The sequence below is a fragment of the Planococcus citri genome, chromosome 3 (assembly GCF_950023065.1).
Source record: "Planococcus citri chromosome 3, ihPlaCitr1.1, whole genome shotgun sequence".
Lineage (NCBI taxonomy): Eukaryota > Metazoa > Arthropoda > Insecta > Hemiptera > Pseudococcidae > Planococcus > Planococcus citri.
The window spans coordinates 60,832,799-60,860,598 of record NC_088679.1 but is presented as its reverse complement, the minus strand read 5'-3'; the positions used below and the strand labels follow the sequence as shown (position 1 = coordinate 60,860,598).

General features: G+C 34.6%; 1 protein-coding gene across 2 annotated transcripts in view; it reads left to right on the top strand.

Moving 5' to 3' along the window:
- LOC135841719 (toll-like receptor 6) overlaps window positions 1–27,800 on the top strand; it is a 46,196-nt gene that overhangs the window by 9,505 nt on the left and 8,891 nt on the right. Inside the window, exon 2 of one of the 2 annotated variants that reach the window (XM_065358850.1) lies at window positions 2,246–2,433. The exons of the other annotated variant lie outside the window; for it this stretch is intronic. Within the exon in view, the coding sequence (XP_065214922.1) occupies window positions 2,254–2,433 (180 nt within the window). The 5' untranslated portion in view covers window positions 2,246–2,253. The remainder of the gene's footprint in view (window positions 1–2,245; window positions 2,434–27,800) is intronic. 2 annotated transcript variants of the gene reach the window in all.

Genomic DNA, 27,800 nt, shown 5'->3' with positions numbered 1-27,800 from the left:
CTCCTCCATTTCAATTTTCAGGACTCTTCAAATGATGAAAATCCCCAAAAAAAAATTTTAAAAATGTGTTGACAAAATTTTTCGTTCTAAAAAAAGCGGGCTCTTTTGGTTGATTTTTTTTTTTCATCGCCATGTTTAGATTCGGGAAGTCAAATGACCCCAATTTTCAATATTTTTGGGACGATTAAGAAAAAATTGAAAGCAGACATGTAGTTCCTTTTTTACTCAGAAATCCGCAATTTTTCATGAAAAATTTAGTTTGAAAAAAATCAACGAAAAAGTTACGAAAAGAAATTGAACCCTTCACCCCTCTCCTGCTTTCTTATTTTCACAATTCACTTATGTTTTTCAATTTACCAACTGGAGTTTTATTTTTTGACTAGATTTTAGTAAATCCATTTCAAGAAATCTTTTTATCAATTTCAGTCGAAAATAATTAGGTATGAACAAAATTTAGCCAGTCAATCTGTTTTTTACTCGACAGGAGAGGGGGGGAAAGGTAGGATGCTGAAAAATATCGATAACCGTTGAAAATTTCTCTCATTTGTAAGAGTTGTACTTAGCACATACAGCTCCAAAAAATCGTTACAATTAGAATAATTGCTGGAATAGAAGCTACAAAATCAGTCCATATAAGTCAATTAGGGTGTACCTACTATGCATTTTCAAAACTGGAAACGAGTGGAATGGGCTCGAAAAATTTAAATCACTAAAAACCATAATCATATAGCTTGTTTTATGGATTTGAATTTCAAAGGTTGGGCGGCAGAATTGACATAAAAGCTGCTGAAAAAAGCATGAAATGGCACTTTTTCAAAGCTGAATTGGGCTAAACTTCAAGTTCTAAATTTCAATTCTCGATTTTTATTCAGTATAGATGAATTTTAAAATTCAAATTCTGTCTGGTTCCCGTGATAAAATCGAATTTTAATAAATGTGAAGTAGAAAGTTGAAATTTGCTTTATTTATGTGGGGTGTTACTTTTTAACCACTCGAATCCGTTTGGTGAAGGTTTCAAGTCGTTCTGAAGCTTTTAGCAAATTCTTAGATTTTCCCGTTTTGAAAAAACTATTATAACACTAAAATCAGTTAATTTCTGTTGATTAAATTCAAAATTTTTTCCAGCGATTCATTTTTGAAAAAATGTGTGACACGTAGGTATAGTCGTATAGATATATAAAAATACTGAAAAGATTGTCTTTCAAGGGAGGCTCTCAAACGGCTCGAAACTGCCACCAATGATTCAAGTCGTAAATAGAATAGAAATCAAATTTCAGCTTACTGCTTACTTCAATTTTATCAAATTTTGATTTTTTCTTTAAAAATGGAATAAATTTACAATTTACCTTATCAAAAATCCAAAAATGAAATTCGCCATTTAAAATTTGACTTTGAATAATACATTTTAATTTTTTTTTCGTTTTTTTTCTTTTTTTGTGATTTGACGAATCATTCTCTACACGATATACTCAAGTCAAATTTAGCCTCCTAGGTCAACTCGATGAGTTTGGAGACGTGAAACAAAATTAATGAACCCCACTAAAAATCTGAAAAAATCGGAGAGAGGGAGCTCGGAGTTCTCTCAAAAAAACACACACCGGAAGGAATAAAATCACCTTCTAAAGTACATGCAAAAAAGTAACCTCAGTTCACCATCACCTACTTGCAGGTTCGAGTCAGATTACGTAAAATTTCGGCATAAAAAAATATATCAAAGACTAAATCTGTGTGTACAATACGTACGTACAAGCGGACTCGATAAAAGTAGCAAGAGCAACCCGAACTCGAAAAAAAAATTTCCGTGTTGTATGTTTACACAACGATGATAAGATAGCCTGTTGGCTGTTATAGAAGGTAGGTAATATGCCTCCAGTTGTACAGTTAAACAAACCTTATATACTAGTAGGTACATAAGTTAGTTTATATACCGAGAGTTTCGAACTAATCAGCGATAAAATTATAGAAAAATATACGACAATTAAGCAAGCTACACGTGACAAACTCGCTAAAAATATACTGTTTACTTGGATAAATACTTAACACTTGTCGTATAGATTTGACAACGCGGTAATATGTAACTTAGTAGGTAAGATAGGTATACCTATACGTTGAGAAATTATATACTAGAAGAGAACAAAAAACCTTCGAGGATTGTTCGACACCTTGGTATAACTATGCTGACGATCTTGTACTATGTTAAATGGTGTAATAATAACGCGCTTTTGTTCTTTTTAAATTGTTACAGATTAAGTAATGTTATTCGATGATTATTCGATATTCGCGTTTTATATGCTTAGCGCTGTAGTAGTCGCCGCAGCGGATCAAAATCTCGATTTGTATTGCCCGATTAATTGCTTGTGTCCTGATATCACGGTGGTCAATTGTTCTTCGACCAGCATCAGTAATGCTACCTTTAAACATATATCGCTTAAAGTAAGTCCTATCTAAGTTTTCACTTTGTATGTATCATGAGTAAGTTTATTAGATTATGTAAATAGGTGGGTAGGTAGGTAGATGAGGCACAAGATAGGTAGGGGAGATTGTTGTACCAGGGACCGATTTTTCGTTTTTTGGGAATGGACTCCACCCATTAATTATTTTTGAAAATGTGAATAGGGTGCATCAAAGAATGGTCTTTTACAAAAAAACCGAGATATTCACATTTGTTCAAAACTCATTCCCCTCCCCTCCAGAATTTTTTGAAAAAGTCACTTTTTTTTGGTCCATGGTACAATGGGTCGTGTACCAAGGACCAAAAGGAAATTTACCCTGGAAAATGCCTAAAAGTTGACCGTGAAGGCATGAAGTTCACGTATGGATCATAGACATTCATTACACATATTTACTTTTTACAATAAGATCATATAAAATTTTGCAGAATTTTTTAAAAAAAATTTCATAAGTTTGTCATGTTGTACCACGGACCATAGATTTTTCCTCAAATTTCCACCAATTTCAAATAAATTTCGAAACGTTTTCAGATACTACAATGTAAAAACTGTGTAAAGGGCATCCTGGCATCTGAAAAAGTATCAAAATTCGTGAAAATTAGATGAAAAAATTGCGGTCCGTGGTACACGATGAAATTTGGTCCCAGGTACAAGACCTCCCAAAATTTAGAAAAAAATTTCTACAAAATTTCACACAATATTTTCCCAAAAAGTGAATATGTGTACTTACACTTGGATGGTGTAGCTACACGTTGCACTAATTGCTTTGACAATTCAAATAAACAACAGGTCAAAATGAATTCACAAAACATGGCAAAATGTAATTTTTCGTTTTAAAACGTGATAATCGTGTGCAAAATTTTCAAATGAAAACCTTATCGCCTATACTTCATTTTGTGGCATACCCTAGTGATGCTTTAAAACGTAGTGGGGTCCGAATTCCGCAAGTGGCGTTAGTGAGGGAAAGGTCCCTGGTACAACAGGTCCGGGGTACAACAATCTCCCCTAAGTATTTTAAAATTAGTTTTAGGTGGTAGGAGAGGAGAAAGGAGGAGATTTGAATTTGATGATACTTTCAAAACATCATCTCAAACTTTGAACTCTCTTTATAAAAATCCTATGAAAATTCACGAATTATGAAACTCGTATATTTGTCCTAAAATTTATCACTAGATATATTATTATAATTGGGTATTATGTTATTCCCATGTAAAATAATTACGAGTATGTGGTCATTTTGACGATTTCGTCTCCCAAACTGGAAATTTTCATCAACTTAGGAAAGAACCGAAAACACCCTTGGTGTTTTTTCCATTTGTTCATCTTCGAATAAGATACAGCCGTCTGTTAAACGATTACATTTCCACTCTCCTTCTGGCCGGTATCCAAAATAAACCAAAAACATGGTAGAAAAAATATCGATCGAAATTTCCTTTAATCTGATTTCATTGGTAAACTATTTTCATACACATACGTATACGAATACTCGAATAAAAAAATGAAAAGAAAAACATTGATACCGAAAATATCAAAAAAAATAAATGGAAAAAACCGGAGGAGGCGAAAAGAAACATTCATTAGAAATCTAGCAAACTTGTGTATTTCACTTTTCATTTATGATGGTATTACCGTTATCGTTTGGTTACACTTTTCTCTTTCAGTTCAGTGTCACAGTTGAAAATTTTTCAACCATTTTTCAGTTAACCTAGCACGAAATACAGTATCTGATGAGCTTTTTTTTTTCTTTTTTTTTCACGAATCCTACGCGGTATGATATTGTACGAGTAGTTTGTGGAAACAGATTCGAACGAAATAAATTTCTTCCAAGCGAAGAATACATAAAAAGTAGCTAAGAAAAAATACTTACTCGGTAAATACCATGAATTCTCGACAACCATTATCGTAGGTATGAAAAAATTATACCGGCGAGTTCTTGAAATTCACACGGAGACAGTTCAACCTACCTACACTATGATAAAAATTTAGCCAACAAGTAAACATACGTAATGTAAACCTTTACTGCATCCTATACGCAGGGTGTTTCACGAATTATATTTAGGTCACACGATCTGAAGTTCAACTGTTCAAGTGTATTTTTTTAGTGTTTCACCTCAAATTATACCTACTCTTGTAAAGGTCAATGACATTTCTTAACCAGCTCGATCTCTTTGTAAAATTAAACGGACTCGAAATTGTTTCAGTAGATTCAAAAAATTGTACATATAAAAATGATTAGGTACCTAAGTGATAAGATTGAACTTTATAAAACAAGTGAGCTGTATTTTTCATTTTTTGAGGAAAAAAAATGTTTCGCGTTTGACACGTTTCAAATTTTTGATAACTTTGGATGAAATCTGGAATGAAGGGACTCCAGAAAAGATGCCTGCAGTCAGAACGTTCCATATTACCATTACGGTCGGGGCATATTTAGTTCTGTTTGATCAGACCCAGATGAATGTTTCGACTGCTTTAGATCTGTTCAGATCTGATTATAGATCCAATAAAAGAGACCTGATTGAATCTGATCAGATCTGATCTACCTATTCAGATCCGGTCATTTCCAGGATCCAACTTGAACTGACCAAATCTTACATTTGTTTGGAATTTAGATGAAAGTTTCAGATATCCGGATCCTGATCAAATGAAGCCCATCAGATTCAGACATTGCATTTAAGATTTAATCGGGAGGGGAGAGAGATCCACAAAAAATCTTTGGGTAGGGCTGGAAAAATTCTATGAAAATTGTATTGAAAAATCTAGCATGGATAAAGCTGTTTAGAAAAAAAAAATACTCAGTCCCGAAGTTCGAGCACTTCCCTTTCCCCTCTCACCAAAGAATAACGTGTCTGGCCACTTGAAATCACTTTGCCCGTCAGGCCTCCCAAGGTCATCGATCTATCTATGTAACCTCTGAAGGTCATCATTCATCAACTTGTCATTTTGTCCTTCTCAAGGTCGTCTGTATGGATGACTGGTCTCCAAAAGGTCATTGAACTTTCTGTCTGGTGTCTTAAGGCCGTCTGGTCACCGGTGTAGCCTCCAAAGGTCATTGACCCATATTTCTAGCTTTCCAAGATCATATGTCTTTTGTCTGGCCTCTCAAGGTCATTGACAAGTACCTCGAGGTTACTGACCCACGCACCTGTCTGGCCTTTCAAGGTCACATGTCTGTCTGTCTGTCTGTCTGTCTGTCTGTCTGTCTGTCTGTCTGTCTGTCTGTCTGTCTGTCTGTCTAGCTAGCTTTTTAAGGTCATTGAACCATCTGCGTGACATCTCAAAGTCGTCTGTCGATATCTGAACTTTCCAGATTATTGACCCCTGTGTCCAAATTCTCGGGGTCAATGACTTTTCAGCCAGTATCTGAAGGTCATTGATCACTTGATCAGTTTGTGGGCCTCTCAAGGCCCAACGAGGTCATTTCAAGGTCACTGATCTACCTGTCTAGCATTTCAAGGTCGCCTTCTGTGTAGCCTTCTAAGGTCATTGACCCATCTGCCTGGTCTCTTAAGGTTGTATTTGCGCTTGTCTGGCTCCTAAAGGTAATTGACCCGTTTTTCTAGCCACGCAATGTCGTCTGTCAACCTTTCAGCCTCTTGATGTTACTTTACCTAGCCGTCTGGCGTCTAGCCCTAGCCTCTCAAGGACGCCTATCTGCCTGGCCAGGCTCTCAAGGTCATTGACTCGTCTACATAACATCTCAAAGTCGTATATATATCTGACCTCTCAAGTTCATTGACCCATATGTCCAAACTCTCCGGGTCATTGACCTACTGTCCAGCTTTCTAAGATCGTATGTCTGCGTTGACCTCTTGAAGTCATTGACCTAGATGGCTGTTTGGTATACTGAGGTCATTGACCCATTTGTCTGGTCTCTCAAGGTCATTGACCCGTCTACATAACATCTCAAAGTCGTCTGTCTATCTGACTTCTCAAGTTCATTGACCCATATGTCCAAACTCTCCGGGTCATTGACCTACTTTCCAGCTTTCTAAGATCGTATGTCTGCCTTGACATCTTAAGGTCATTAACCTAGTCGACTGTTTGGTATACTGAGGTCATTGACCCGTTTGTCTGGTCTCTCAAGGTCATTGACCTATGATCCACATCGTCTTAGCCATATTAGTTTATTGTAAAAATACTGATTTTTATTCAGAATTATCTCAGTGACATCACCAGATCTTAAACTTTCTGAAGTAGCTGAACTAATGTCTTCAAAAATTTATTTAGGGCCAAAAATCCAAAATTAGGAATGAGATTTTGTATTTAAAGCCAACATCGAACTTCTCAATTCTTTCTGATGAAATCTATGAGCTATTGTCTTTTCTTCATTTGGCGTGAGTCATTTCTGAGCAGGATGTCCCGCTCCAGCTCCTTGATTTTTTAGGGGACGACCTTCCACCCAAACTCATCACTAAATTTTCTTCGAAGTCCGATGTTCTAGCTGTCCCTGACCAATCGAATTTTCTGTCTGTTTTTTATAACAACTTTTTTCTCGTCAAGTGAAGATATAGTCTACTTTGGGTACGATTCTTATACCTCCTCCTTTCTTCATTCTGAATATTTCAGCGAAATTTCCCTTCAATTAAATTTCATTACTTTTATTCCTTTTAATCTGGAGTATTTTAATCTCGACAAATATCGTAGCAGTTCCATAAAAATGAATTAATTTAATTCGGAAATTTTTTCTCTCCAGTCACATCGAGATCATGGTATGTTCCGAGAGATTACAAACGAGGGTGCATTTTTTTCTCTCTCAGCATGCTACGAATGCCAAAATAAAACAAACCGGAGAAAAAAATAAAATTCTTGCGAAATTGCAAAACATCGAAATATTTTTCGCTGAAAATATGGCAAATGAAAACCCAGCCCTTTCAACGAGGAAAAATTTGTTTCAAAATTGCGTCTTTCGTTATCTTTATAATTTCGCAATATTACAAAAAAAAAAAAAAAAAAAAAAAAAAAAAAAACAGTGGATAAGAATAATCCACAGATAGCACGATGAAAGCGTGTATCTAAATTCACTACATTTAAGCAAGCACCTTATACGTAGGTAATGCAAACTTTTGAAAAATTGAGCCAAAAATTAATCCCTGCCTATATAAAGAGATTCACACGTGTAATTTTTTACAACGTGAAAAGGAACTGTTTGAGAGGAATAAAAAGTTTAACTGCTGTAGCTAGAAATGTTTCTAGTCATTTTATCCGAGAGATAAGTTGCAAGTAGTATATAAGGCGAATAAAAATTTAATTGCGGAAGAGATACGTTTTATTTGGCTAACTACGTTAGGTACACGTAAGTCTACAGCCTACTTTGCACATACATTTTAGTAGCTGAGAATATGGATGGGATTACGTGTCCTTGAACGTTTCTCCAACAATATAGCTGCTGATCTAGTTCTTCTTTGCCAAAATAAAAACGTCGCAAGAGCTGTTTATAGGGGCCGAAGTTGGTATAAATATTTTTTAATAGTTTAATAGGTGTTCACTGTTCAGCGAAAAAGATGACGCTGCGATGAAAATGAAACATTCGCTTAAGAAGTATTTGTCGACGAGTACCCCAAGCTACGTCTTTCTGTTGGAACTTTATAGCTATCCTATGTGCACATTGCACAGAAAAGACGATCTGGTGCAAATGAAGATTTACAGTGTAAAAAGTTAAATCGAATGAAAACTTTTTATAAAATTATCAGCCTTGAATGAGTTATTAGCATTGAACGGCGTGGACACAATTTAAAAAGCTACAGCGAACGAACGCCCATAGTTTTATTCGAAGCACTTAAAAAATTAACGTCGACTGATTTCGGTGGCAACTTTAACGAGGTAAATTCTCTTTCCCTCTCTCTGTCTCTCTATTTCTGCCTGGTTGTGCTTGTACATTGTATCTATATGTATGTATATGTCCTATGCAACGTTGGCAAAAAGAAATTTTTCATTTTGATTTGGCGCCGCTATTTTCTACGCCGCGTAACACAGCCGGCTCAAAAGTCAGTTGAGAATGGAACGTTGGACCTTGTATATTGTTGATACAGGGTGTTGAATAAGGGATGAGACTTTTTCAAATAAAGGAATGGATAAATTATTCGATCTCATGTCTGATTTGGTCAGGTGTGGATATTCCCAGGATCCAATTTAACCTGATCAGGTCACCAGATCGCATCAGATCACAATTTTGTTCAGGTTAGATCTCTTCAGAACTGATCAAATCCAATGGGGAAGACCTGGATTAATCTTATCAGATCAGATTTGATACGTTCAGATCCGAATATTCTTCGGACCCAATTTGGTCTGAGCAGACTTGTTCAGATGAGAGTCTTGGCCAGATTGGATCTGTTCAGAGCTGATCAGATTTAACGTAGAAAACCTGTTTACATCTGATCAGATCGATCTGATCTAAGCTAGTCAGGTCCGTATGAAAATTTGATACAGTTTTGGAAATTTTAAACTGTTCAATAACTCAATCAAATTCCGAATCATCTTAAAACGACGACTCTACCTCATTCTAAAAATTTAAATTCAAGTATCTTAAGTAAGCTATCTATAAGTAGGTTCGTATAAGTGCAACTTGAAGTTAGACTTACGTCGAAGTACGAATGACAACGGATGCGTTAATTATAACAGCGAAGCAGGTTCGTGTAAATGCGATGAGCATTTAAACGACAAGACTTTCCATTCATTTCGCAGTAGCTGATGACAGACGTTTTCAAGCGAGCGTTTAACATCGCTATAATATATACATACGAAATTTTACACCTAAATACACGACACACGGCCTCTTTTAATGAATAGGCCTACCATAATATGGATCCGGCTGCTCCGGCAGCCGCAGCTTGTGCCTTGCCGCATACGCGATGCCACCGAGAACCGAGTTTCGAGTTTTGTTTTATTAAATCTCATATTATTACGAGGCATAGTACCTATCTGCCTGCTATGTACTGTTATATTATTATACTATGTTCTACGCAAGGATCAAAATGTATTTACGTTCCTCTCTCGTCTCACTTTTCGACCTATTTGGCTGCTTTTCGTATGAGCTACCGTCGTTGCCGATTGTCTCCAGCATCCAGAATTTTCTTCTCCAAAGGTGGATGCTAAGTATAGGAGTAGTAGTAGGTACCTTGGCAACTGAAATTAGATTTTCCTCTTTGATAATTCTTTGTACTTGATTAGATTGATGAATCTCGTCGAGCGAAAATAACGCTGCGTACGCAATAAGTCAAAATTGCCAGGGTTGCTTCCGCGATGCTGCCGATGCCGAAACCTCTTTTTGTGTATCGTCGTAACGTAAGATTATTATTATATTATGGGTTTGAGATAAATTGACAGCAATATTTTGTCTTAATTTTGCATCCGCCAAATCCGTAGATGTAGGTATTTTGTATGAATAAACTTTACTAGTTTGGTAACGCTGGAAAGAGTACTTTTGTACCTACTCCTTAAGGTTATAGTTTTTTATGGCCAAATTAAGATATTCTCCGCTCTAGGAAAACTTTTTTTTAGCCCCCCCCCACCCCCCTCCACGAAAAAAGTACCGATTTTGGCACTTGTTCAGACAGACACTCGTCAACTTTTTTTTAATGGGGGGGAGGGGGTTGCATTTTGCCAAGTAATAAAGCTCGAACATAAAACAAACTGGAATAGGTGAAACCAGTGCTAAAACTTTTGAAAATTAATCATTCTAGAAGTGAAAACTTTGTTAATGAAGATCAGACAAGTCAATTTTTAAAACTCGGACTTTTTTAAAAATTGGAACAAAAATTTTCAAATTACAGTAAATTAGAAAAAAACTAGACAGCTGTAACAATGTGCGTAGCTGTTTTGTTACTCTTACTAAATCATCACTGAATAATTTATCAATTCTGAATCAGCACAAAAAATTTACTTGAGATCATCATGAAAAAAAACATTTATCATCACACCAAAAATGGTTATTCCCACGTTATGACGATTCCCTTTTTAAGAGAATCTTTCTAATAATAACCACCCAGAGGGTGAAAGCATATTGCACTATATCACCCGGGAAAAAAAGTTGTATCAAGCTTGATAAACTCTAATACAAATTGTATTAAATTTGATCAAAAAAAGTGATATAATTTTATCAAACTATATACGGTTTGATAAAATTATGTCAAACTGTATCAATTTGATGAAAGTAATTCTATACAATTGTATCAATTTCATCATAATTTGATAGAATTGTGTCAAACTGTATCAATTTTGATGAGAGACAATTTTATAAAATTGGATCAAGTTTATCATAGTTTGATAGAATTGTGTCAAACTACATATATCAATTTTGATGAAAGTAATTTTACAAAGTTGGATCAATTTTATCATAATTTGAAATGATTGTATCAAACTTTATCAACTTTTTATGAAAATTGTTTTATAAAATTGGATCAATTTGATCACAATTTGATAAGATTGTATCAGGTTGTATAGAATTTTATGTGGTGTTTTTTGTGGTCTGGAATAATTCGATCAAATCATATAGGTAGAGTTTGATCAAATTTGATACAATCTCTTCCTGTGCTTTTCAAGGCAATACTCACCTTTCCCTCTCCCTCCCCCTGATCTCCTCACAAGAGCAAATTATTTTGAAAATGTTGAAAAAAAAATTTTTCAGATCAAATTTGATACAATCTCTTGAAAAAATGCTAAGTCCAGAACGTTGAGAAGTGCATGTGTGCTTTTAATACCATTTCGTTCAACAAGCAGGTTGGCTGAGTAGATAAGGCAGTCGAACAAAGTAACTACAAAGTAGAGAGACGCAAGTTCGACCCCTTGCTGGGGCAATAATTGCAAAATTTTTTTCACTTTTTTTTGGAAAAAAATTTTTCTTGCAATGCCAATTGTTCAAAAAATTATGCAAGTCAGCTATTTCAGCATTTTTATGAGTTTTTGAGAGCTCATTAGTAACAAATTTTGGACAAATTGTAGGTAAGTATATAAGTAAAGTTGATAAAATTGATTAAATATAATTTCATCAATTATATAATATAATTTCTATCAGTTTTGATCTGGTCAAAATTTGGATCAAATTTGATAGAAAATATTTTTGATCAAATTTGATAGAACTTTTTTCACAAAAAAATTCAAAACCAAATCATCACTGAATAATTTATTCTGAATCACCACGAAAAATCCACTCAATATCATGAAAAAATTCATTTGTCATCACTCAAAAACAAAAAAATCTCATTCAAAAAACAGAGAAGAATTGTGATATTTGGAAATTTGACCCAGATTATTTTCAAATTTTGTGCTGGAGCTTTACAGTTGAAGGAAGAGAAGCTCAAGTTTGAATCTGAAGAAAGAATTGGCAAAAAAAAAAGTAGAAAAATAGCAAAAAAAAGAAGAGTGAAAACAAAAAATGAAAAAATTTCAGTTTCAGTTTTGCATTCCAGTTTTAGTTTTAGTTTCAGTTTTCCAGCCCTGCGAAAAATTATGGACTTACAACTTTCAAGAATTAGCATGCCCTCAAAAAATAAGTGGCTGCAAAAAAAGGTCTGTCTGTCTCCAAAACTAGCAAAGTACAGCAAATACAAAATCGATCACATATGCTCACTGCTTGATGAACCAAAAAGTCACCAGACAGTTAAATATGTACTTAATAATTTTCCATGTTTTGGTGACTTCTTGGTGAATGACTGGCTCACCAAAAGTCACCAAGTACAAAATCGACCAAATATGAGCATTGCTTTTTGAACTTGTCACCGAAAAGTCACCTGCAGACAGTCAAATAGGAATTTTCTACGTTTTGGTGACATTTTCGTGACTGATTCATCAAAAGTCACCAAAATTTACCGAGTACAAAATTGATCACATAATGATCACTGCTTGGTTAACTTGTCACCAAAAATTCACCAGACAGTCAAATAACAATTTTCATGTACAAAGGCCGTTTGGAAGAAGGTGAGACTGGCGTCGACGTTTGTTGGCAACACTGCGTATGGTCAAAAACAACTACAGATGTTAATATTTGGAGTTTTATCTATCAAATGACCTATTCACAATTGAATTTCGATGAAAACTCTGTCTACAGTGACACTTTGAAAAAAAGTACTATTTAGTTGGTGCAACCGAAAACGTCACCGGTCACACGTTGATTTAATCAAGTTTAAAAATCCTCCAACAATGATACTGGAATGAAAGGTACCTATACGGGAGGGAGTGGGGTACCTAAGAAGAACAACTACGAGTAGAAAAAGCTGATTTATTTGAAGGATTAATTCAACTTGGCGAATGTATCGTGGTGTGATTCGATTAAAAAGATGTTCAAGTATTTCGAGAAGTTTTCGTTTAAATCGAAGTAAGACAAGGAGAAAAAAACAGAACTGACTTATTGAAAATATACTCCCCGTAAAAGAATGAGACCAATTTTTTATGCAAAAAATAGAGAGGTAGAAATATTCCGCGAAGAAGAGGAAAATTTGTGACTGGATAAGACAGGAATCTTCGTAGAAAGGAAGAGTATTATAGGCACGTGAAAAGTTCAAGGAAGTGAAAAAAAAATATTGGAAGATAATTTATTGTCGTTGTACTGTGTAGACGATGTAAGAATGTGGTCGTAAAATTCGTTTAAAATTGCTCGTCTTGTATACAGTTGAAGTGCGCCTATTGTATTGATTACGACGATATTGTATCGAACAAATAATTCGCATGTATTTGTTTTAGTATATACTCGATTGTCGTAATGGCCAAGTATCGCGTCCTTCAATTTTAAAGTGTTGTAAACTAGCATAAAGTCTGATCGTTTCACGTCCTATATACTATCTCTGTAATATAATATGAATTCGCTTTAAAACAAGTGTACTAAAAACTGGTCCGGTTTGCGTTTTTTTTGTCCCTTTTTGGGTTTTATTGGAACGTTGTAAAATTTTATTTCGCCGTATAGGACAATGTTGAAAGGAATGAAATATGTCTAGTTATAGATGCACCTATATTATACCTACTCGGGTACAGATTGGTGACAACGGCGACGACATCGAGTTAAGGAAACGAAGAGAGCAGAAGGGAGATTTTGACAAAGGTTTCTTCGCGGTTGGAGGTTAATAGGAAATTTGGAAATAGATTTCGAAAGCAGAATGGATGAGCGTTATATATTAAAGAGTGTAAATTTGCGCGCAAAAGAATCCTTATAGTAAAAGAGAATCCTCTAGTAACATCTTTTATCGCCGAGATTGTGTTGGTGAGCCCCGATGAGAACGAAGAAGAACACAAGTACGAGTACAATACCGAGGTGTGTGTAAAATTGAAACAAGACGAAAGGAGTTATGAGGGTCTGGAGGAAAGAAAAAAAAAGAAGATATTTCTTTAGATTAACTTTTTTCCTTCTTCCTTGTTCTCGAATTCGATTCTCTCGGCCGAATGGTAAACGAACGATGCTTTTTTGATTAACTTCTTTCTCTTAATACACTATATAAGGCTCTATGGAAGAAGGCACATAAAAGTGCCAAAAGGAAATGTTTCATTTAATTCGGACGATAAATCAAATTCGCCGAGTTGGCATGTTCGAATGTTTTGAATTTTTTTCGTACTCTTTTCTTTCCCTCTCTTCTTAGTTCTTGTTGTCGTTTTCGTCTCCTTCGCGTATTCTATTTGTACTATATCTATACTAGTATAGTAAACGAACATCGAAATATTTTCAAGACATTTTCAAAGGCGGTACCTACTAGTTTGCGAGATTTTCACATAATCCGGGCTACATTCGGTATATAATATGGATTTCCAGCGGAGGCGTTTTTTCTTGGCTGCAAATCACATCGTAATTGAAAAGTATTTCGACCAAATCGACGAAATAATCGTAGATGTGTGATTAAGCCTCTAAAAAGCAAAGTGTTTCAAAATAGAAATGAGACCTTCCAGCCAGGAAATTAGTTGCGCAATACTTACAAGGGATTAGGGAACCTCATAACTGTTCAGTGACCGATTTGACCCAATTTTTTTTCCACAAAAGTGAGTCCCCTAAGGTAGTCTGGACACAAAATTTATAGAAACCGAATGGCAAAACTACGGGCTTCGCAGCAGGGGTCCGAAAGTATCAATTGGTTTTTGACTTGGTGACTTGGCGGTGAATCTTTCACCAAAGAGTCATCACAGGTTTTCGTCATTCTTACGGTGAATTTTTGGTGAAGTTATCACCAGAAGGTCCCTATGGCACTTGAAAATTGTTTCGATGGTATGTTGACTTCTTGGTGACCGATTCACCGAGCACTAAATAATTCAAAGTAGGTAGGTAGTACCTAGATCTTCAATAAGAGTATAAGTAATGAAGGATTGGTGGGGGGCGAGGAGAGGACACAATGGAGTCGTGAAGGATGACACAGTGATTTGAACTGAGGTAATTTGAGTAACATTATATGTAGCATTATCAGATAAGGAAAAGATAATTTAACAGTTTACTTTTCTACTTTACCTGCGTCTAATAAAATTCACACCAACGTCATCCTTCATTTTAACGCATTATTCAAAAAACCTGTTACATAGATACCTATACAATAAAACACGAAAGTTGCAACGCCAACGTCAGTAATTCCAAGTACAAATGGGTACATTACGTAATGTCTAGCACATGTCACCTACTATTCGTATTGGCACATCAGTGGCACATCACTGATTGGCGAGGCTAGGAGGGTGCCTAGAGTGGTGAAGTTTGGGGGGAAGAGAATAAACAATTAAAGAGAATTTTCTTCAAGAAAAAAACAAAAAAAAACAAAAACAACATTCATTGATTTTCACAGTTTCACCGAACAGTAAAAAAATGTAGACGGCTTTTCTTTCAATTTGGTCAACATCTTGCCATCCCTTGATTAAAAGTCAAAATTTTCAAAAACTTCATGCCCACGCTTCGCTCGGATTAAAATTGTTTTCATTTTTTTGAATGAGGTTTTTTTTGAGTGATCAAAAAATGCGTTTTTTCATGATCTCGAGTGCAAATTTTTCGTTGTGATTTAAAATAAATTACATACCTAGTTACCTACCTATTTTTGTTTTATTTTTTTCAACATAACAATGAATTACAACACTGGAGCTGAAACTGAAAAAAACTGAACTGAAATTGAAAACGAAGAAGCAAAACTAAAACTGAAAAAATTGAAACTTTTATTTTTTTCGTTTTGTTTTGCCTTATTTTGTTTCAAAAATGCCAAACAAAAGCCCTGTTTTTTTGCCAAACTTGCGCACAAGGCTAAGGGTAGAGGCACCAAATGTGAACCACTTTTTTTTTGGAGGATTGCCACTTGAAAACTATAGGGGGTAGAAACCTCCACAAAAGCTTAAAATGAAGTTTCATCCTTCCACTAACACTATACAAAACTTCAAGGGTGAAGGTCAACTTTAAGTACCTATGTTTTTTTTTATTGTTGAGTCACAAGTGTCAAAATTACAGTTCAAAATTTTGGGCGCCTAATATGGACCACCTATGAAATTTTAAAATAAACATACTTATATACTTTCACATTCTTGAAAACGTCATATTTATTTGTAAAAATGAAGAAAAAAAATGTATTCTAAGCAGTGCAGGTTAATTTTGAATATATTTTTTTAAATTGTTGAATGACAAGTGTCAAAATGACAGTTCAAAATTTTGGACGCCTAATATGGGCCACCTAAAGAATTCCAAAATAAACATATTTTTATATTTCAAAACATCATATTTATCTGTAGAAATGAACAAAAAAAGTATTTCAAGCATTTCCCTTCTCAGCGGCTGTAAGAAATGATGAAAATGAGTAAAAAAATCAATATCATAGGTGGTCTATATTAGCGTACCCCATTTAAAAAAAAAAACTCGCATCAAAAATTTCTGTTCATACCCTCATTTTTAGCAAAAACTGATCACTCCAGCAGAAACTACGTTCTTTTTTGAGATTATAAATGTCAATAACATTCAGAAAATTACATCACAATAAAAGTTGAAAAACACACTAAAAAAATTTTCAGTGTCTCAAAATAGTTTTTTGTAAATTTCTCAGCGAGTTTTGAATTTACTGTTGTAATTTTTGTCTCATTCGTTTTTTTGGCGAAAAATACATAGGAAAACATTTTTTCCTGAAAGATTGCGTTAGGGCGCTAGTCCGCATATTGTGGACTAGTCCATAATTGGTGCCCTTACCCTTAGGTATGTTTTTTTTGCCAAATTTGCCCAAGTCAAAAAGTGTCAATTTTTGGGAAAATAGTTAAGAAGTGTCCATTTTTGGTTACATTACCAAAAAGAGACAATTTTTTGCCACTCAAAAAATATCGCTTTTGCCAGCATTTTCAAAAAATTTCCGTTTTTTGTCAAAATTGCTAGAGAGTGTCAATTTTTGGCAAGTTAGCAAAAAGTCATGTTTTTTCATCTAAATTCTCAGGAAGTATGTAGTTTTTGATAAAATATTTAGATGGTTGTACCTAAATTTTCGATTATTTTATGCCAATTATAGGTACTTATGTAGGCGAGCAGTGACAACCTGTAATTGATTTTCGACTTGGTGACTTGGTGGTGAATCTTTCAGCAAGAAGTCACCACAAAAATGAGAGAAAAAATCGAAATTTTACCAAGTTGACCTAGAAAGCTTAAATTTGGGATGTACCTGTAACTGTATCAAACCATTTTGAGCAGTTCTGGAGCCTCCAGCAGATTTTTAAAACTTGAAATTTGCGTGAAACTCAATTTAATAAGCTGTAAAAATTGAATTGTATCTCACTCTGGACCCATTTAACGAATCTATCTTCATTTCATCCGATTTTCAAAAGAGACGCCTCTCATTTCTCCTCTGAAAAAATTCTATATCAACCCCATAAAAATTTAAAAAAAAAAAAAAAAAAAATACGAAAACAATTTCTGAATAACGTTAGTCAATAACACACGTTTCATTCGTAATTTACTACAACTTCAGGCTTATTTTTTAATACCCGCGACTTGCGCCTTCGAAAAATAATACCGCAATCTATACAGCGTACTTGACACGAAAATGAATAAATTCACATAGTCGTTTTTTTCAAAGGAAAATAACACAGTTATACTGTAAAAAAAATAATACATACTCGTACGTAGGTTAGTTCTACGGTTTGAATGAAACAGTGTGAGAGTGAGAGAGGAGGAAAAAAGCGGAAATATCATCGACGCCACTTCATTCTAAATTAACTGCATAATTCATCACGAAACAACGGTAAAAATTCGTAGCAGTCGGCGACGAATTCCGCACACAGCAGCTTCATCGCCCTCTACCTTACCTCAATACCTACCCTTTTATTTTGCAATGTCGTAATACGTACGAGTCGACCTTTGAAAAAAAAAACCAGCCCCTTTCTAGGCAACACACGACCGCAGAAAACCGTATCCGTGATATGGTTACCGGTACCGGTAACGACTAACGAATGATTACGAGTACAATTAAACCGTGTAAACATTTAGTAGAAGCGACTATCGTTGCGTAATAGAGCATTTACAAAATTGCTGCATACCCTAGCGCCTGAACCGCGGGAGGACAACTTCGCCGACGTTACTATAGATGCGTATGACTTTTAATGTAAAAAATACAATTTTTTCGATTGTACTCGAGTTCGGGTGAATTTTTACGTAGTCTCAAATTAAAGACAATAAAATTCTGTATCGATTGATGTTAAATTTTCATCATTTCGCGCAAAAATAACGATTTTATGAATACTTCGATTTTACTGATTTTTGAATACTACGTACGTCATCTTCAAACTAAAAATACTCGAAATTTTCAATGAGCACATATGTGTTTTGAATGATTAAAATATTCAGAATTTCATCCTCTTTAAAATGAGTTTTTCCCGAAAGCTCTACCTTTTACCATTCAAAAGTTTTCGAAGCTTTAAGTTGCAAAAACCAGCTGCGGGCAGTAATTATTGAACTTTCTACTGAAATTAATCGAAATTTTCAGTGAACACACAGGTATTTTAATACAGCGAAATGTTCGTAATTTCATCTTCTTTAAAATGGGGGGTTCCAAAAGCTCTGCCATTTACCGTTCATAAGTTCTCGAAGCTTGAAGTCGCAAAAACAAGGCGAAAACCAGCTGTGAGAAGGAAGGTATTGAACTTTGAACTGAAATTAATCGACATTTTCAGCAAACACATAGATATTTTAATGCAGCAAAATGTTTGTAATTTTATCCTTTTTAAAATGGATTTGTATCCAAAGCTCTATCTTTTACCATTCAAAAGCTCTTGAAGATCAAAGTTGCCGAAAGTGGTCAAATCAAAAATTGTATCATCAATATCAGTTTGCTTTGGTATTGATCATGTGATAACTTTGGCAACTTTGATCTTCAAGAGCTTTTGGGAAACCCCCTTTTTATAAAGAAGATGAAATTACAAACATTTCGCTGTATTAAAATACCTATGTGTTCACTGAAAATTTCGATTAATTTCAGTTCAAAGTTCAATAATTATACTGCCCGCAACTGGTTTTTGCAACTTAAAGCTTCGAAAACTTTTGAACGGCAAAAGGTAGAGCTTTCGGAAAAAACTCATTTTAAAGAGGATGGAATTCTGAATATTTTAATCATTCAAAACACATATATGCTCATTGAAAATTTCGAGTATTTTTAGTTTGAAGATGACATACTTAGCATTCAAAAATCAGTAAAATCGAAGTATTCATAAAATCGTTATTTTTACGCGAAATGTTGAAAATTTAACATCAATCGATACAGAATTTTATTGTCTTTAATTTGAGACTACGTAAAAATTCACCCGAACTCGAGTACAATCGAAAAAATTGTATTTTTTACATTAAAAGTCATACGCATCACGCATCTATAGTAACGTCGGCGAAGTTGTCCTCTCGCGGTTCAGGCGCTAGGGTAAACTATCCCGCACAGCGCTGTATGACAATGCTCTATTGTCGAATTTATCTTGCTAGTTGCTTTTAAAATATTTCATACAGTATGATGAATGGTTGACGAATGATGTGCGAAAGGTGCTCGTATTCTACACTAGGATATAGCTATCTTCATCCTGAATTCGTCGCATAGGTAATACGCTCAATAATATTAATTATGGGTAGAAACGAACACGAGTAAACAATTTTACCTTAACCTTAATCATTGCTTTAGATTAACGTGTAATTACAATCAATCCAGACGTAATAATTACGTTGTGTGTCAGTGGGTCAACATAATTTTTAAAACATAGTTTTTTTTATCTTAATGTACTTTATACATATTAGATACTTCTTTACTTTTTTTGGGAGGAAAAAACATTCATGCGAAGTGCGTGAGAGGGCCAAGTTTTCGATTAAAAATTAGATATGTTAGATAAATTTACCTACTAATGAATGAACTACCCACCTAATTTATTTGGTAGAAATTCACAAAAAAAATTCTACGTATCGTATTTACGTCTTCATCTCGTCAAAATAAAAGAGCTCGAATGAAAAAATGGAAAAGAATAGAATTGAGGGGGGAAAAGGCTAAAAATGTATGTAGTAGATGTGAAAAAATTTGAAGGCCCATTTTAATTTTCTCAAATAGTGTTTGTCTTCCTCTGCATTGGTAAAATACGAGTACATGTACATTATGCTTACTTTCCCTCCTCTCCTCGAATTAAGAGGCTTTATTTGCTCTCTAGCCCATCTGGTACCTTCTCGATTTATTTTTTTTGTCTTAAATACCGCGTGAATTTTCTACTGATTGAATTTTTTATGAAGGTTTTGGAAAAAAATTCATAAATGATCATCGGCTCATTCAAAATTGATGATTTTATACTTTTTGAAAAACCGAAAGTTCAAAGAATTCAAAAACTGAGGTACATTGAAGAAAAACCGAAGCTATCAACCCTTTTTGGGGCATTGAAAGGGGGGTCGGAAAAAATGGAAATTCTGGTCGAAACTTTCGGGGTGAATAGCAGGTTTTTGAGAACATACGTATTTTTGTTTTTTTACAGATTCCGAATCTCCACTCTCGCCCCTGTCTAACAATGCCTCACACTTTATGTCCCGGGGCGTTTGAAGCTCCAAAATATCAATTTTGGAAAATTCAATAGGTACATAGGTAGCATGCCAATAATTTCGAAATATTTCCCTTTGGTACTTATTTATGGTAATCTTCGCCGCTATGAAACTTGGCTCAAAACTAATTTCACAGTTTGAAAGGGCATCTAAAGCTGATTCAAAAACGTTCATAAGATTTTTAAAAAGTCCAAAGTTGAACTTTCATTGAAAGTTCAAATTTCAAAATGGCGCCGTAAGTGCGAGCTATGATTCAAAATTACGCAAAAAATCACCACAGATGTAACTTTTTATGCTGTTTCGGAATATATTGTTTTCAAAATGGGCACTTTCAATTGGGGGGAAAATTGCCCCCCTCAAATTTGGGTCCAAAATTCAAAAAAAAGTATGGGCGTGTACCATATCAACTGTTATGTTTTCGGAGGTGCTAAACACAAATATGACCTTGGTTTTTCGATTTCGCTTCATCTGAAGCCCCCGAAACCCCCTCCCACTGAAAGGGTCAAATTCCAAAAAAATGGTTTGTGCAATGTGATACATGAAATAGCACGTTTTTGGAGGTGCTGAACACGAATATGACCTTGGTTTTTCGATTGCGCTTCATCTGAAGCCCACAGCACCCCCTTCCCTCGAAAGGGTCAAATTCCAAAAAAATGTTTTGGGTAACGCGATATATGAAATGGCACGTTTTTGGAGGTGCTGAACACGAATATCAGATTTGTTTTTAGATTGGACGTCATCTAAAGCCCCCAGTGTCCCATTTTATTTTTATTCAAAATTTGACTTAAGGGGTGGGGAGCATGGGACCTCAAATGAGTCCCAATCAAAAAACGAAGGTCATATTCGTGTTCATCACGTCCAAAAACGTGCTATTTCATGTGCGTAACACAGCCCATTTTTTTGGAATTTGACCCTTACGAGGGGAGGGGGTGCTGGTGGCTTCAAATGAAGTTCAATCGAAAAACCAAGGTCATATTCGTGTTCAACACCTCTAAAAACATGACAGTTGATATACTACACGATCATACTTTCTTTGAATTTTGGACCCAAATTTGAGGAAGGCAATTCCCCCTCCCCAAGTTTAAAGTGCCCATTTTGAAAACAATATAATCCGAAACAGCATAAAAAGTTACATCTATGGTGATTTTTTGAGTAACTTTGAATCATAGCTCGCACTTACGGCGCCATTTTGAAATTTGAACTTTCACTGAAAGTTCAACTTTGAACTTTTATAACAAAATTTATGAACTTTTACATGAACGTTTTTGAATCAAATTTGGATGCCATTTTGAACTGTGAAATTATTTTCGAGTCAATAAGTTTTCTAGCGGAAAAGTTATGAGCCCTCGAAGTGGAATACTTTAGGAAATTGCTACAGCAAAATAAAACCTCCCCACTGGGCCCTCGAGAGGGCTGGGGGGATTATTGGCGTTTTTTTCAAGTAGTTGGGTGGGTAGGTTATGTGAAAAAAATTTGAACAAAATCGAAAGACATGGGGTCAAAATATGGGTCAAATTAAAATGGAATGATCCCTGGACGAGTATACTCGTCATTGGTACAAAAGGCCATGTACTAGTTGGACGAGTATACTCGTCCGCGGTACCGAATGGGCTAGGAAAAAATTCACTTACCTATTTCAGTTTTCTTCGATGCATACTTCGATCCTCTTTCTACCTCCACTCTCTGTTCCCGTCCCTTCTTTCATTTTTAAAGTATTTTTTTGATTTTTTGAATGTTTTTGCATTTTTTTCAGTATTTTAATTTTTTTTAAGTGAGCTAAAATTTGTCATTGATGGCAAAAAAACACAAATAGTCTTTCAAAAATGCGTACTTACTTTTCTTTTGCACAGGATTCTTAAAATGAAGCGTACACCAGGAATCTGTATGAAAAGTGGTCTTAGTGGTACCCAGTCCTTGGTCCAAGCACCACACTATTAAAATTGTTGCCAACAGTTTCAAGTTTAGCTCTCATAGTAGAATTTTTAATTTCAAAATTTTCAAAAATCGCTACCTCGACGCTCACGTTTTTTCCACGGTGTTGTCGTGGGAAAATTTTGACCTACGCGCTCGACTGAGGGGCATGTTTTATTTTTCCTTTCAAACTAAATTTTTCATGCAAGATTTCTCGAAGACCATTCAAATTATTTATTTTTGATGTGAATTTGAATATTCCTTGAAAGATGTACTTAATATGGAAAATTTAGTTCAATTAAAAAATGAAAGAAGTCCCTCGTGCAAGCGCGTGGGTCAGAATTTTCCCACGACAACGCCGTGGGAAAAATCTAAGAGCCGGGGTAGCGATTTTTGAAAATTTTAAAATTCACAATTTTACTGTGGAAGCTAACCTTGGAAATTTTAATGGTGTGCTGCTTGGGCCAAGGGTTACCATTGAGACAACTTTCCATCAAAGTCCCCTGGGGGACACTTCTCAAAGTTCCCTAATAAGTTCGATTCGATCAAAACCCCACATAATTCTATTCTACTGGTAGCCTACTTTTAGAAGTATTTTTTTTGATGCATCACAAAATAACGGTTTTCTCAACGATATTTTTTTTTTGGGGGGGGATTAAAATCAAACATTACAATTTTTATTTCGTTATAAAAAATTTTGAATTTTTTCGAAATTGTTCAGTTTTAAAAAGCTACCAAGTTTTCTAATTAATGCAAATAAAAACTGATTTAAAAAACAAAAAACAGATCGAATGATTTTAAACAGAACAAGATAAGGAAAGGCTAGAATGGGACAGAAAAAAATAAGGAAAAAGTAGAGTGCATGAGGTGGGGTAAAAAAGTTCAAATTTTTTTGAAAGACTCGCGTATTTAGAGGAAACTTTCAAACGTATACTTACAAGCCAAATTTCAAACTTATGACAATTTAAAATAATTGAAGAGTGAACAAAGTTTTCCGAGGTCAAAAAATCATAATTGAGAATCCGGATTTTGCTCTTTCAAAATGTCCTTGAAATCCCGATTTTCTTTCGAACCCCCCTCCATCTCATGAAAATAGACAAATGAGAATTTTTGAGTCTAGGGCATCCCTCCTCAAACTTTTGGAATCCATCTTCAAATTAAGCCAAAAAAAAACACATCTGGGCGATTTTAACTGGCTCCGGAACGGATGAGATGTTCAAAACATTCAGTAAATTAACTTTTAAGAGTCCAAAAAATAACGACAATATCAATTTTTTCACCAAAGTAGGGTGTTGGCATCGTTAGTAGATAAAGAGCTGTCCATCTAAGTTCATGGAAATTCCCAGTCAACATTCGAACAGATAACTATACTTACCTAATTACCTATCGCACAAGTAACCATCAGATTAGCAGAATAGCGGTGCATAAAAATCTTCAAAAAGTGCACGAGAATTTCCCGCTATTATAGGTACCTACACGATGCAAAGGAGGAAAAAAGGCTGGAAAAATAATCGTTTCTTTTTAAGACGTATTACGTTACATTATTCGCTAGTAGTATACTATAACGTAGCTGAGGCGAAAAAGTATTAAAATGTGCTTAACACGGGCCTTAAAAATACTCGAGAGGATAAGGTTTAAAAAATACAAGCGAAAGTAATCGCGCTGGCGCCACGATACTTCATTTTATTTAATTTACAATCCATTTTCGTATATTATTTCAATTCACACTTTGAAAATACCATTAACGAGCTTTTGTCTTATACGAGGTTATTGTTTGTTCAATTTGAATAAACGATATTTTACCAGCGTATAACTATGATAAGTTGTACTACATTTACAGTCGAATTCGATATCATTCGCGCTGCTTCGAATCAAAACTTATTTTGATTTTCTTTATTCTTTTTTTCACACGTTACGCCGCGCCGACCCGCGAATTCACGTCCAGAGAAATGGAGAAAATTTACCAGAAAAAAAACAACTCCCTCTCATTTTCAAAGGTTTCTCCGACGATTGTAATTTAAATTTTGCCGCTGACTGCGAGTAACTGTATTTAGTTCTCTTTTTTTTTTTAAAAAAAAAAGCTGTGTTTTTCCCTCGTTCGTGTACCACGCTGTTGTGAATAATTTTGGAGGAAAAAGTTTATACTTTTCAACATGCCGCGTTGTTCTTCATTTAATTTTTATAACAACCGTTGTTCTCGCTACTTCGTGACAGTTTTTAACATTACGACATCCACCTAAGTTATAAAAAATTCATCGTATGTACAAGTTCAATGTCATCCTAAGTAAAACTAAAATCTCCCTCTGATTCGTTCATCGCCCTTAAAATTAAAAATCGTGATTTTTTGGCAGAAATTGAAAAAAGTCATGGTTTTTTGCCAGAAATTTAAGAAAATCGGTCCTGATTGTTTTTTAGGATTTCAAAGGAGTCATGAGTTTCATGTCAAAGAGAAAAACAGAATTCTCGATTTTTCAGTCACACTTCGAAAAAAGTCCTGATTTTTTTGTCAGAACTTGATAAAAGTCCTGATTCTAACCGAAAAACTTTTTTTTTAAATCCCTATTTTTGCCAGAAATTTGAGAAAATCTTGCTTACTAAGCGATAGATTCTAAACAATTTTCATTTTTCTTTAAACATTTTTAGAAAGTTCCAGTTCTTTGTCAGAAATTTTAAAAAGTTCTAATTTTTTTTCTGAATTTCAAAGAAATTATGATTTTTGTCAGGAAAATATGTCCCGATTTTTTAACCAGAATTGGAGAAAAGACCTCATTCATTTTTTACAGAAATTCAAAAAAGGTCTCGATTCTGAAATCGATCTGATTTTCATTTTCAGAAATTAAGTTCCGGGTTTTTATCAGAAACTCAAAAAAATTTTGATTTTTTCATGATTTCAAAGTAATGTAATTATCTACGGATTTTTGTCAGAAATTTGAAAATGTTCAGATTTTTTAGCCAGAATTAAAGAAAAATCTTCATTTTTTTCACAGAAATTTAAAAAAGTCTCAATTCTGAAATTGAGACCTGATTTTTATTTTCAGAAAATTCAAGTTCCGGGTTTTTGTCGAAAATTTTTAAACGTTCTGATTTTTTCTGGATTTCAAAAAAATCATGATTTTTGCCAGAAATTTGAAAATGTCCGATTTTTTAACCAGAATTGGAGAACATAGTCTACCGCATTTTTTCACGGAAATTCAAATGATGTCTCAATTCGGAAATTTCCTTTTTTTTTAGAAATTAAAAAAATAGGATAATCCCAGTCTAATTTTTATCAAAGTTTGAAAAAAAATCTGATTTTTTACAAAAATTTAGAAAAGTTTCAACGTTTGACAGTTTGAGAAAGGGTTGCTTTTTAAGCGAGAGATTCAAAAACTTCTGATTTTCTTCAGGATTTTAATAAGTGAGTCACAATTTTCATCAGAAATTTTAAATAGGTCGCGATTTTTTAGCCAACATTGGAAAAAAGTCATAATTTTTTCCAGTAATTCGAAATGTCTCGATCTCCCAACTCAGTCCTGACTTTTTATTAGAATTTGTTTTTATAAAGGTCTACATGTCTATAAGTTTTATTTGATAATTTTTCCGCTAAGATCAATATTTCAGGAGTTACAGGCCAAAAAACAAACGGGGGTGGGCTTGGACCCACAATAAGGGAGAAAACACTAACCAATGACCCGTAGGAGGGTAATTCTCAAAAAAAAGGTAAAAATCGTGTACATGGCAAATTTCTCAAAGGTTTTAGCATGAAATTTTTTATTTTTTTTTTTTGGTCCATTCAAGGATCATCCCCCACACATTTCACATATGGTATTGAGATTTTTAGCCCCTCCTTTCATTGGTGTACATTCGATTTTATACCCCAAATGTCCTTCGACTTGGCTGTCACACGCCATGTTTTTGAAAATGAATGTTATAAAGTGTCATGAACTTCATTTTTTTGGAGAAAAATTGACACATTCTCATTATCATAGAACACGGAGGTCCATTATTGTGCAAATTGCAATTGGAATAAGTCCATAGGAAGCTCACATTTCACATTTGAAAACTGTCACACACTTTTTGCGCAAATTTTAGAGCAATTTTCAATCATTTTTGGTAGCTTCCCAATCCAACATTTTTTTCTGGTGAATGGCTGCACTGTTTCACTGTCCTCATAAAAATGTTACCCCGCAATGTTATTTTCAAAACCTACGCAATGGCTCGTTCTGATCGTACTTGTCTCTGAAAATATGATATTTCGCAAAATCGGCTCGAATAATGTCCAGTAGGTAAGGCTAGAAACAAAAAAACGTTGAGATTGTCCTTCGGCTTGTCCAGCGCCCATTTGTCCTTCGACTTGGCCAAAAATTTCAGACAGCTGTACTTTTATCGCGCTAGTCGACATATTACACGATAATACAAGCAAAATTTGACATTTTCTCCCTCCCCACACCTCACTTCTACCCCTACCAAAAAAATAAGTTCAGATTCGAACTTTGCGTCCTGAAAAACATGAATCGACATATTACACGATAATATAAGCAAAATTTGACATTTTCCCCCTCCCCCCGCCTCACCCTCCACCTCTACATAAAAAATAACTCCAGATTCGAATTCTACGACCTCGAAAACATATCAATCGACATATTACACATCGATGAGGGTCGAATCCTAATTATCGCTGTTTTAGGGGGGCCGGGGTCCACAGTGGGGCGGATTGAATTGAGGCCAACACTAGAACAGGGATCTGGGACACCTATACAAATGATTCCCACTTGAAATTTTCCAAAAAAATAATTTTTATTTTTCAAAATTATGCACATCAAAATTGACCTTTTTTTTTGAGAATTACCCAGGAACACTTCAGATTCGTGTTTAACACAAAAAAATAGACCAGTATACCAAAATTCAGCTTTCCATCTCACTTTTCCCAATAGAATGCTAATTTATGGAAAAATCGAATTCAAGTACATAGTTTTTTTCAAAATTCTATCAACATTAAGAACACATTTTTAAAATGTGAAAAAGTTATTTTTTGAAATCTTCATGGTGGGTACTCTGGTCAAAAATAACGGTTTCAATTTTTTTTGACGTGTGATATTATTATCTGTTTGAAAGTAGAAAAAAATTGAAAAATTGCAAATAGCTCAATTCATCTCTTGCAACAAAAAAATTGCAAATACTTCCGGTTTAGCGTTATTTATTACCCTACGCAAACTATTAAAAAAAAAATTGATGACCCATCGTCCAATTTTCGTTCAATTTGACATGAAATTACCCAAAGTTCAAAAATTTGCCAATAAAAATTGTTATTTTTGGAAAATATAAAAAATTCAAAATCTTCTATTCCGGAAGTTGAAAAATCCTGCATTCATCGTTCACGTTTTTTTCTCTATTGCAGTTTACTCATTTGCAACTCCGGCTAAAAAAAAAGATCACTGCTCGGTTCGATGCATTTCTTCCATGTTTTCGTCCATTTGCACGTAGATTCGTTCAATTTT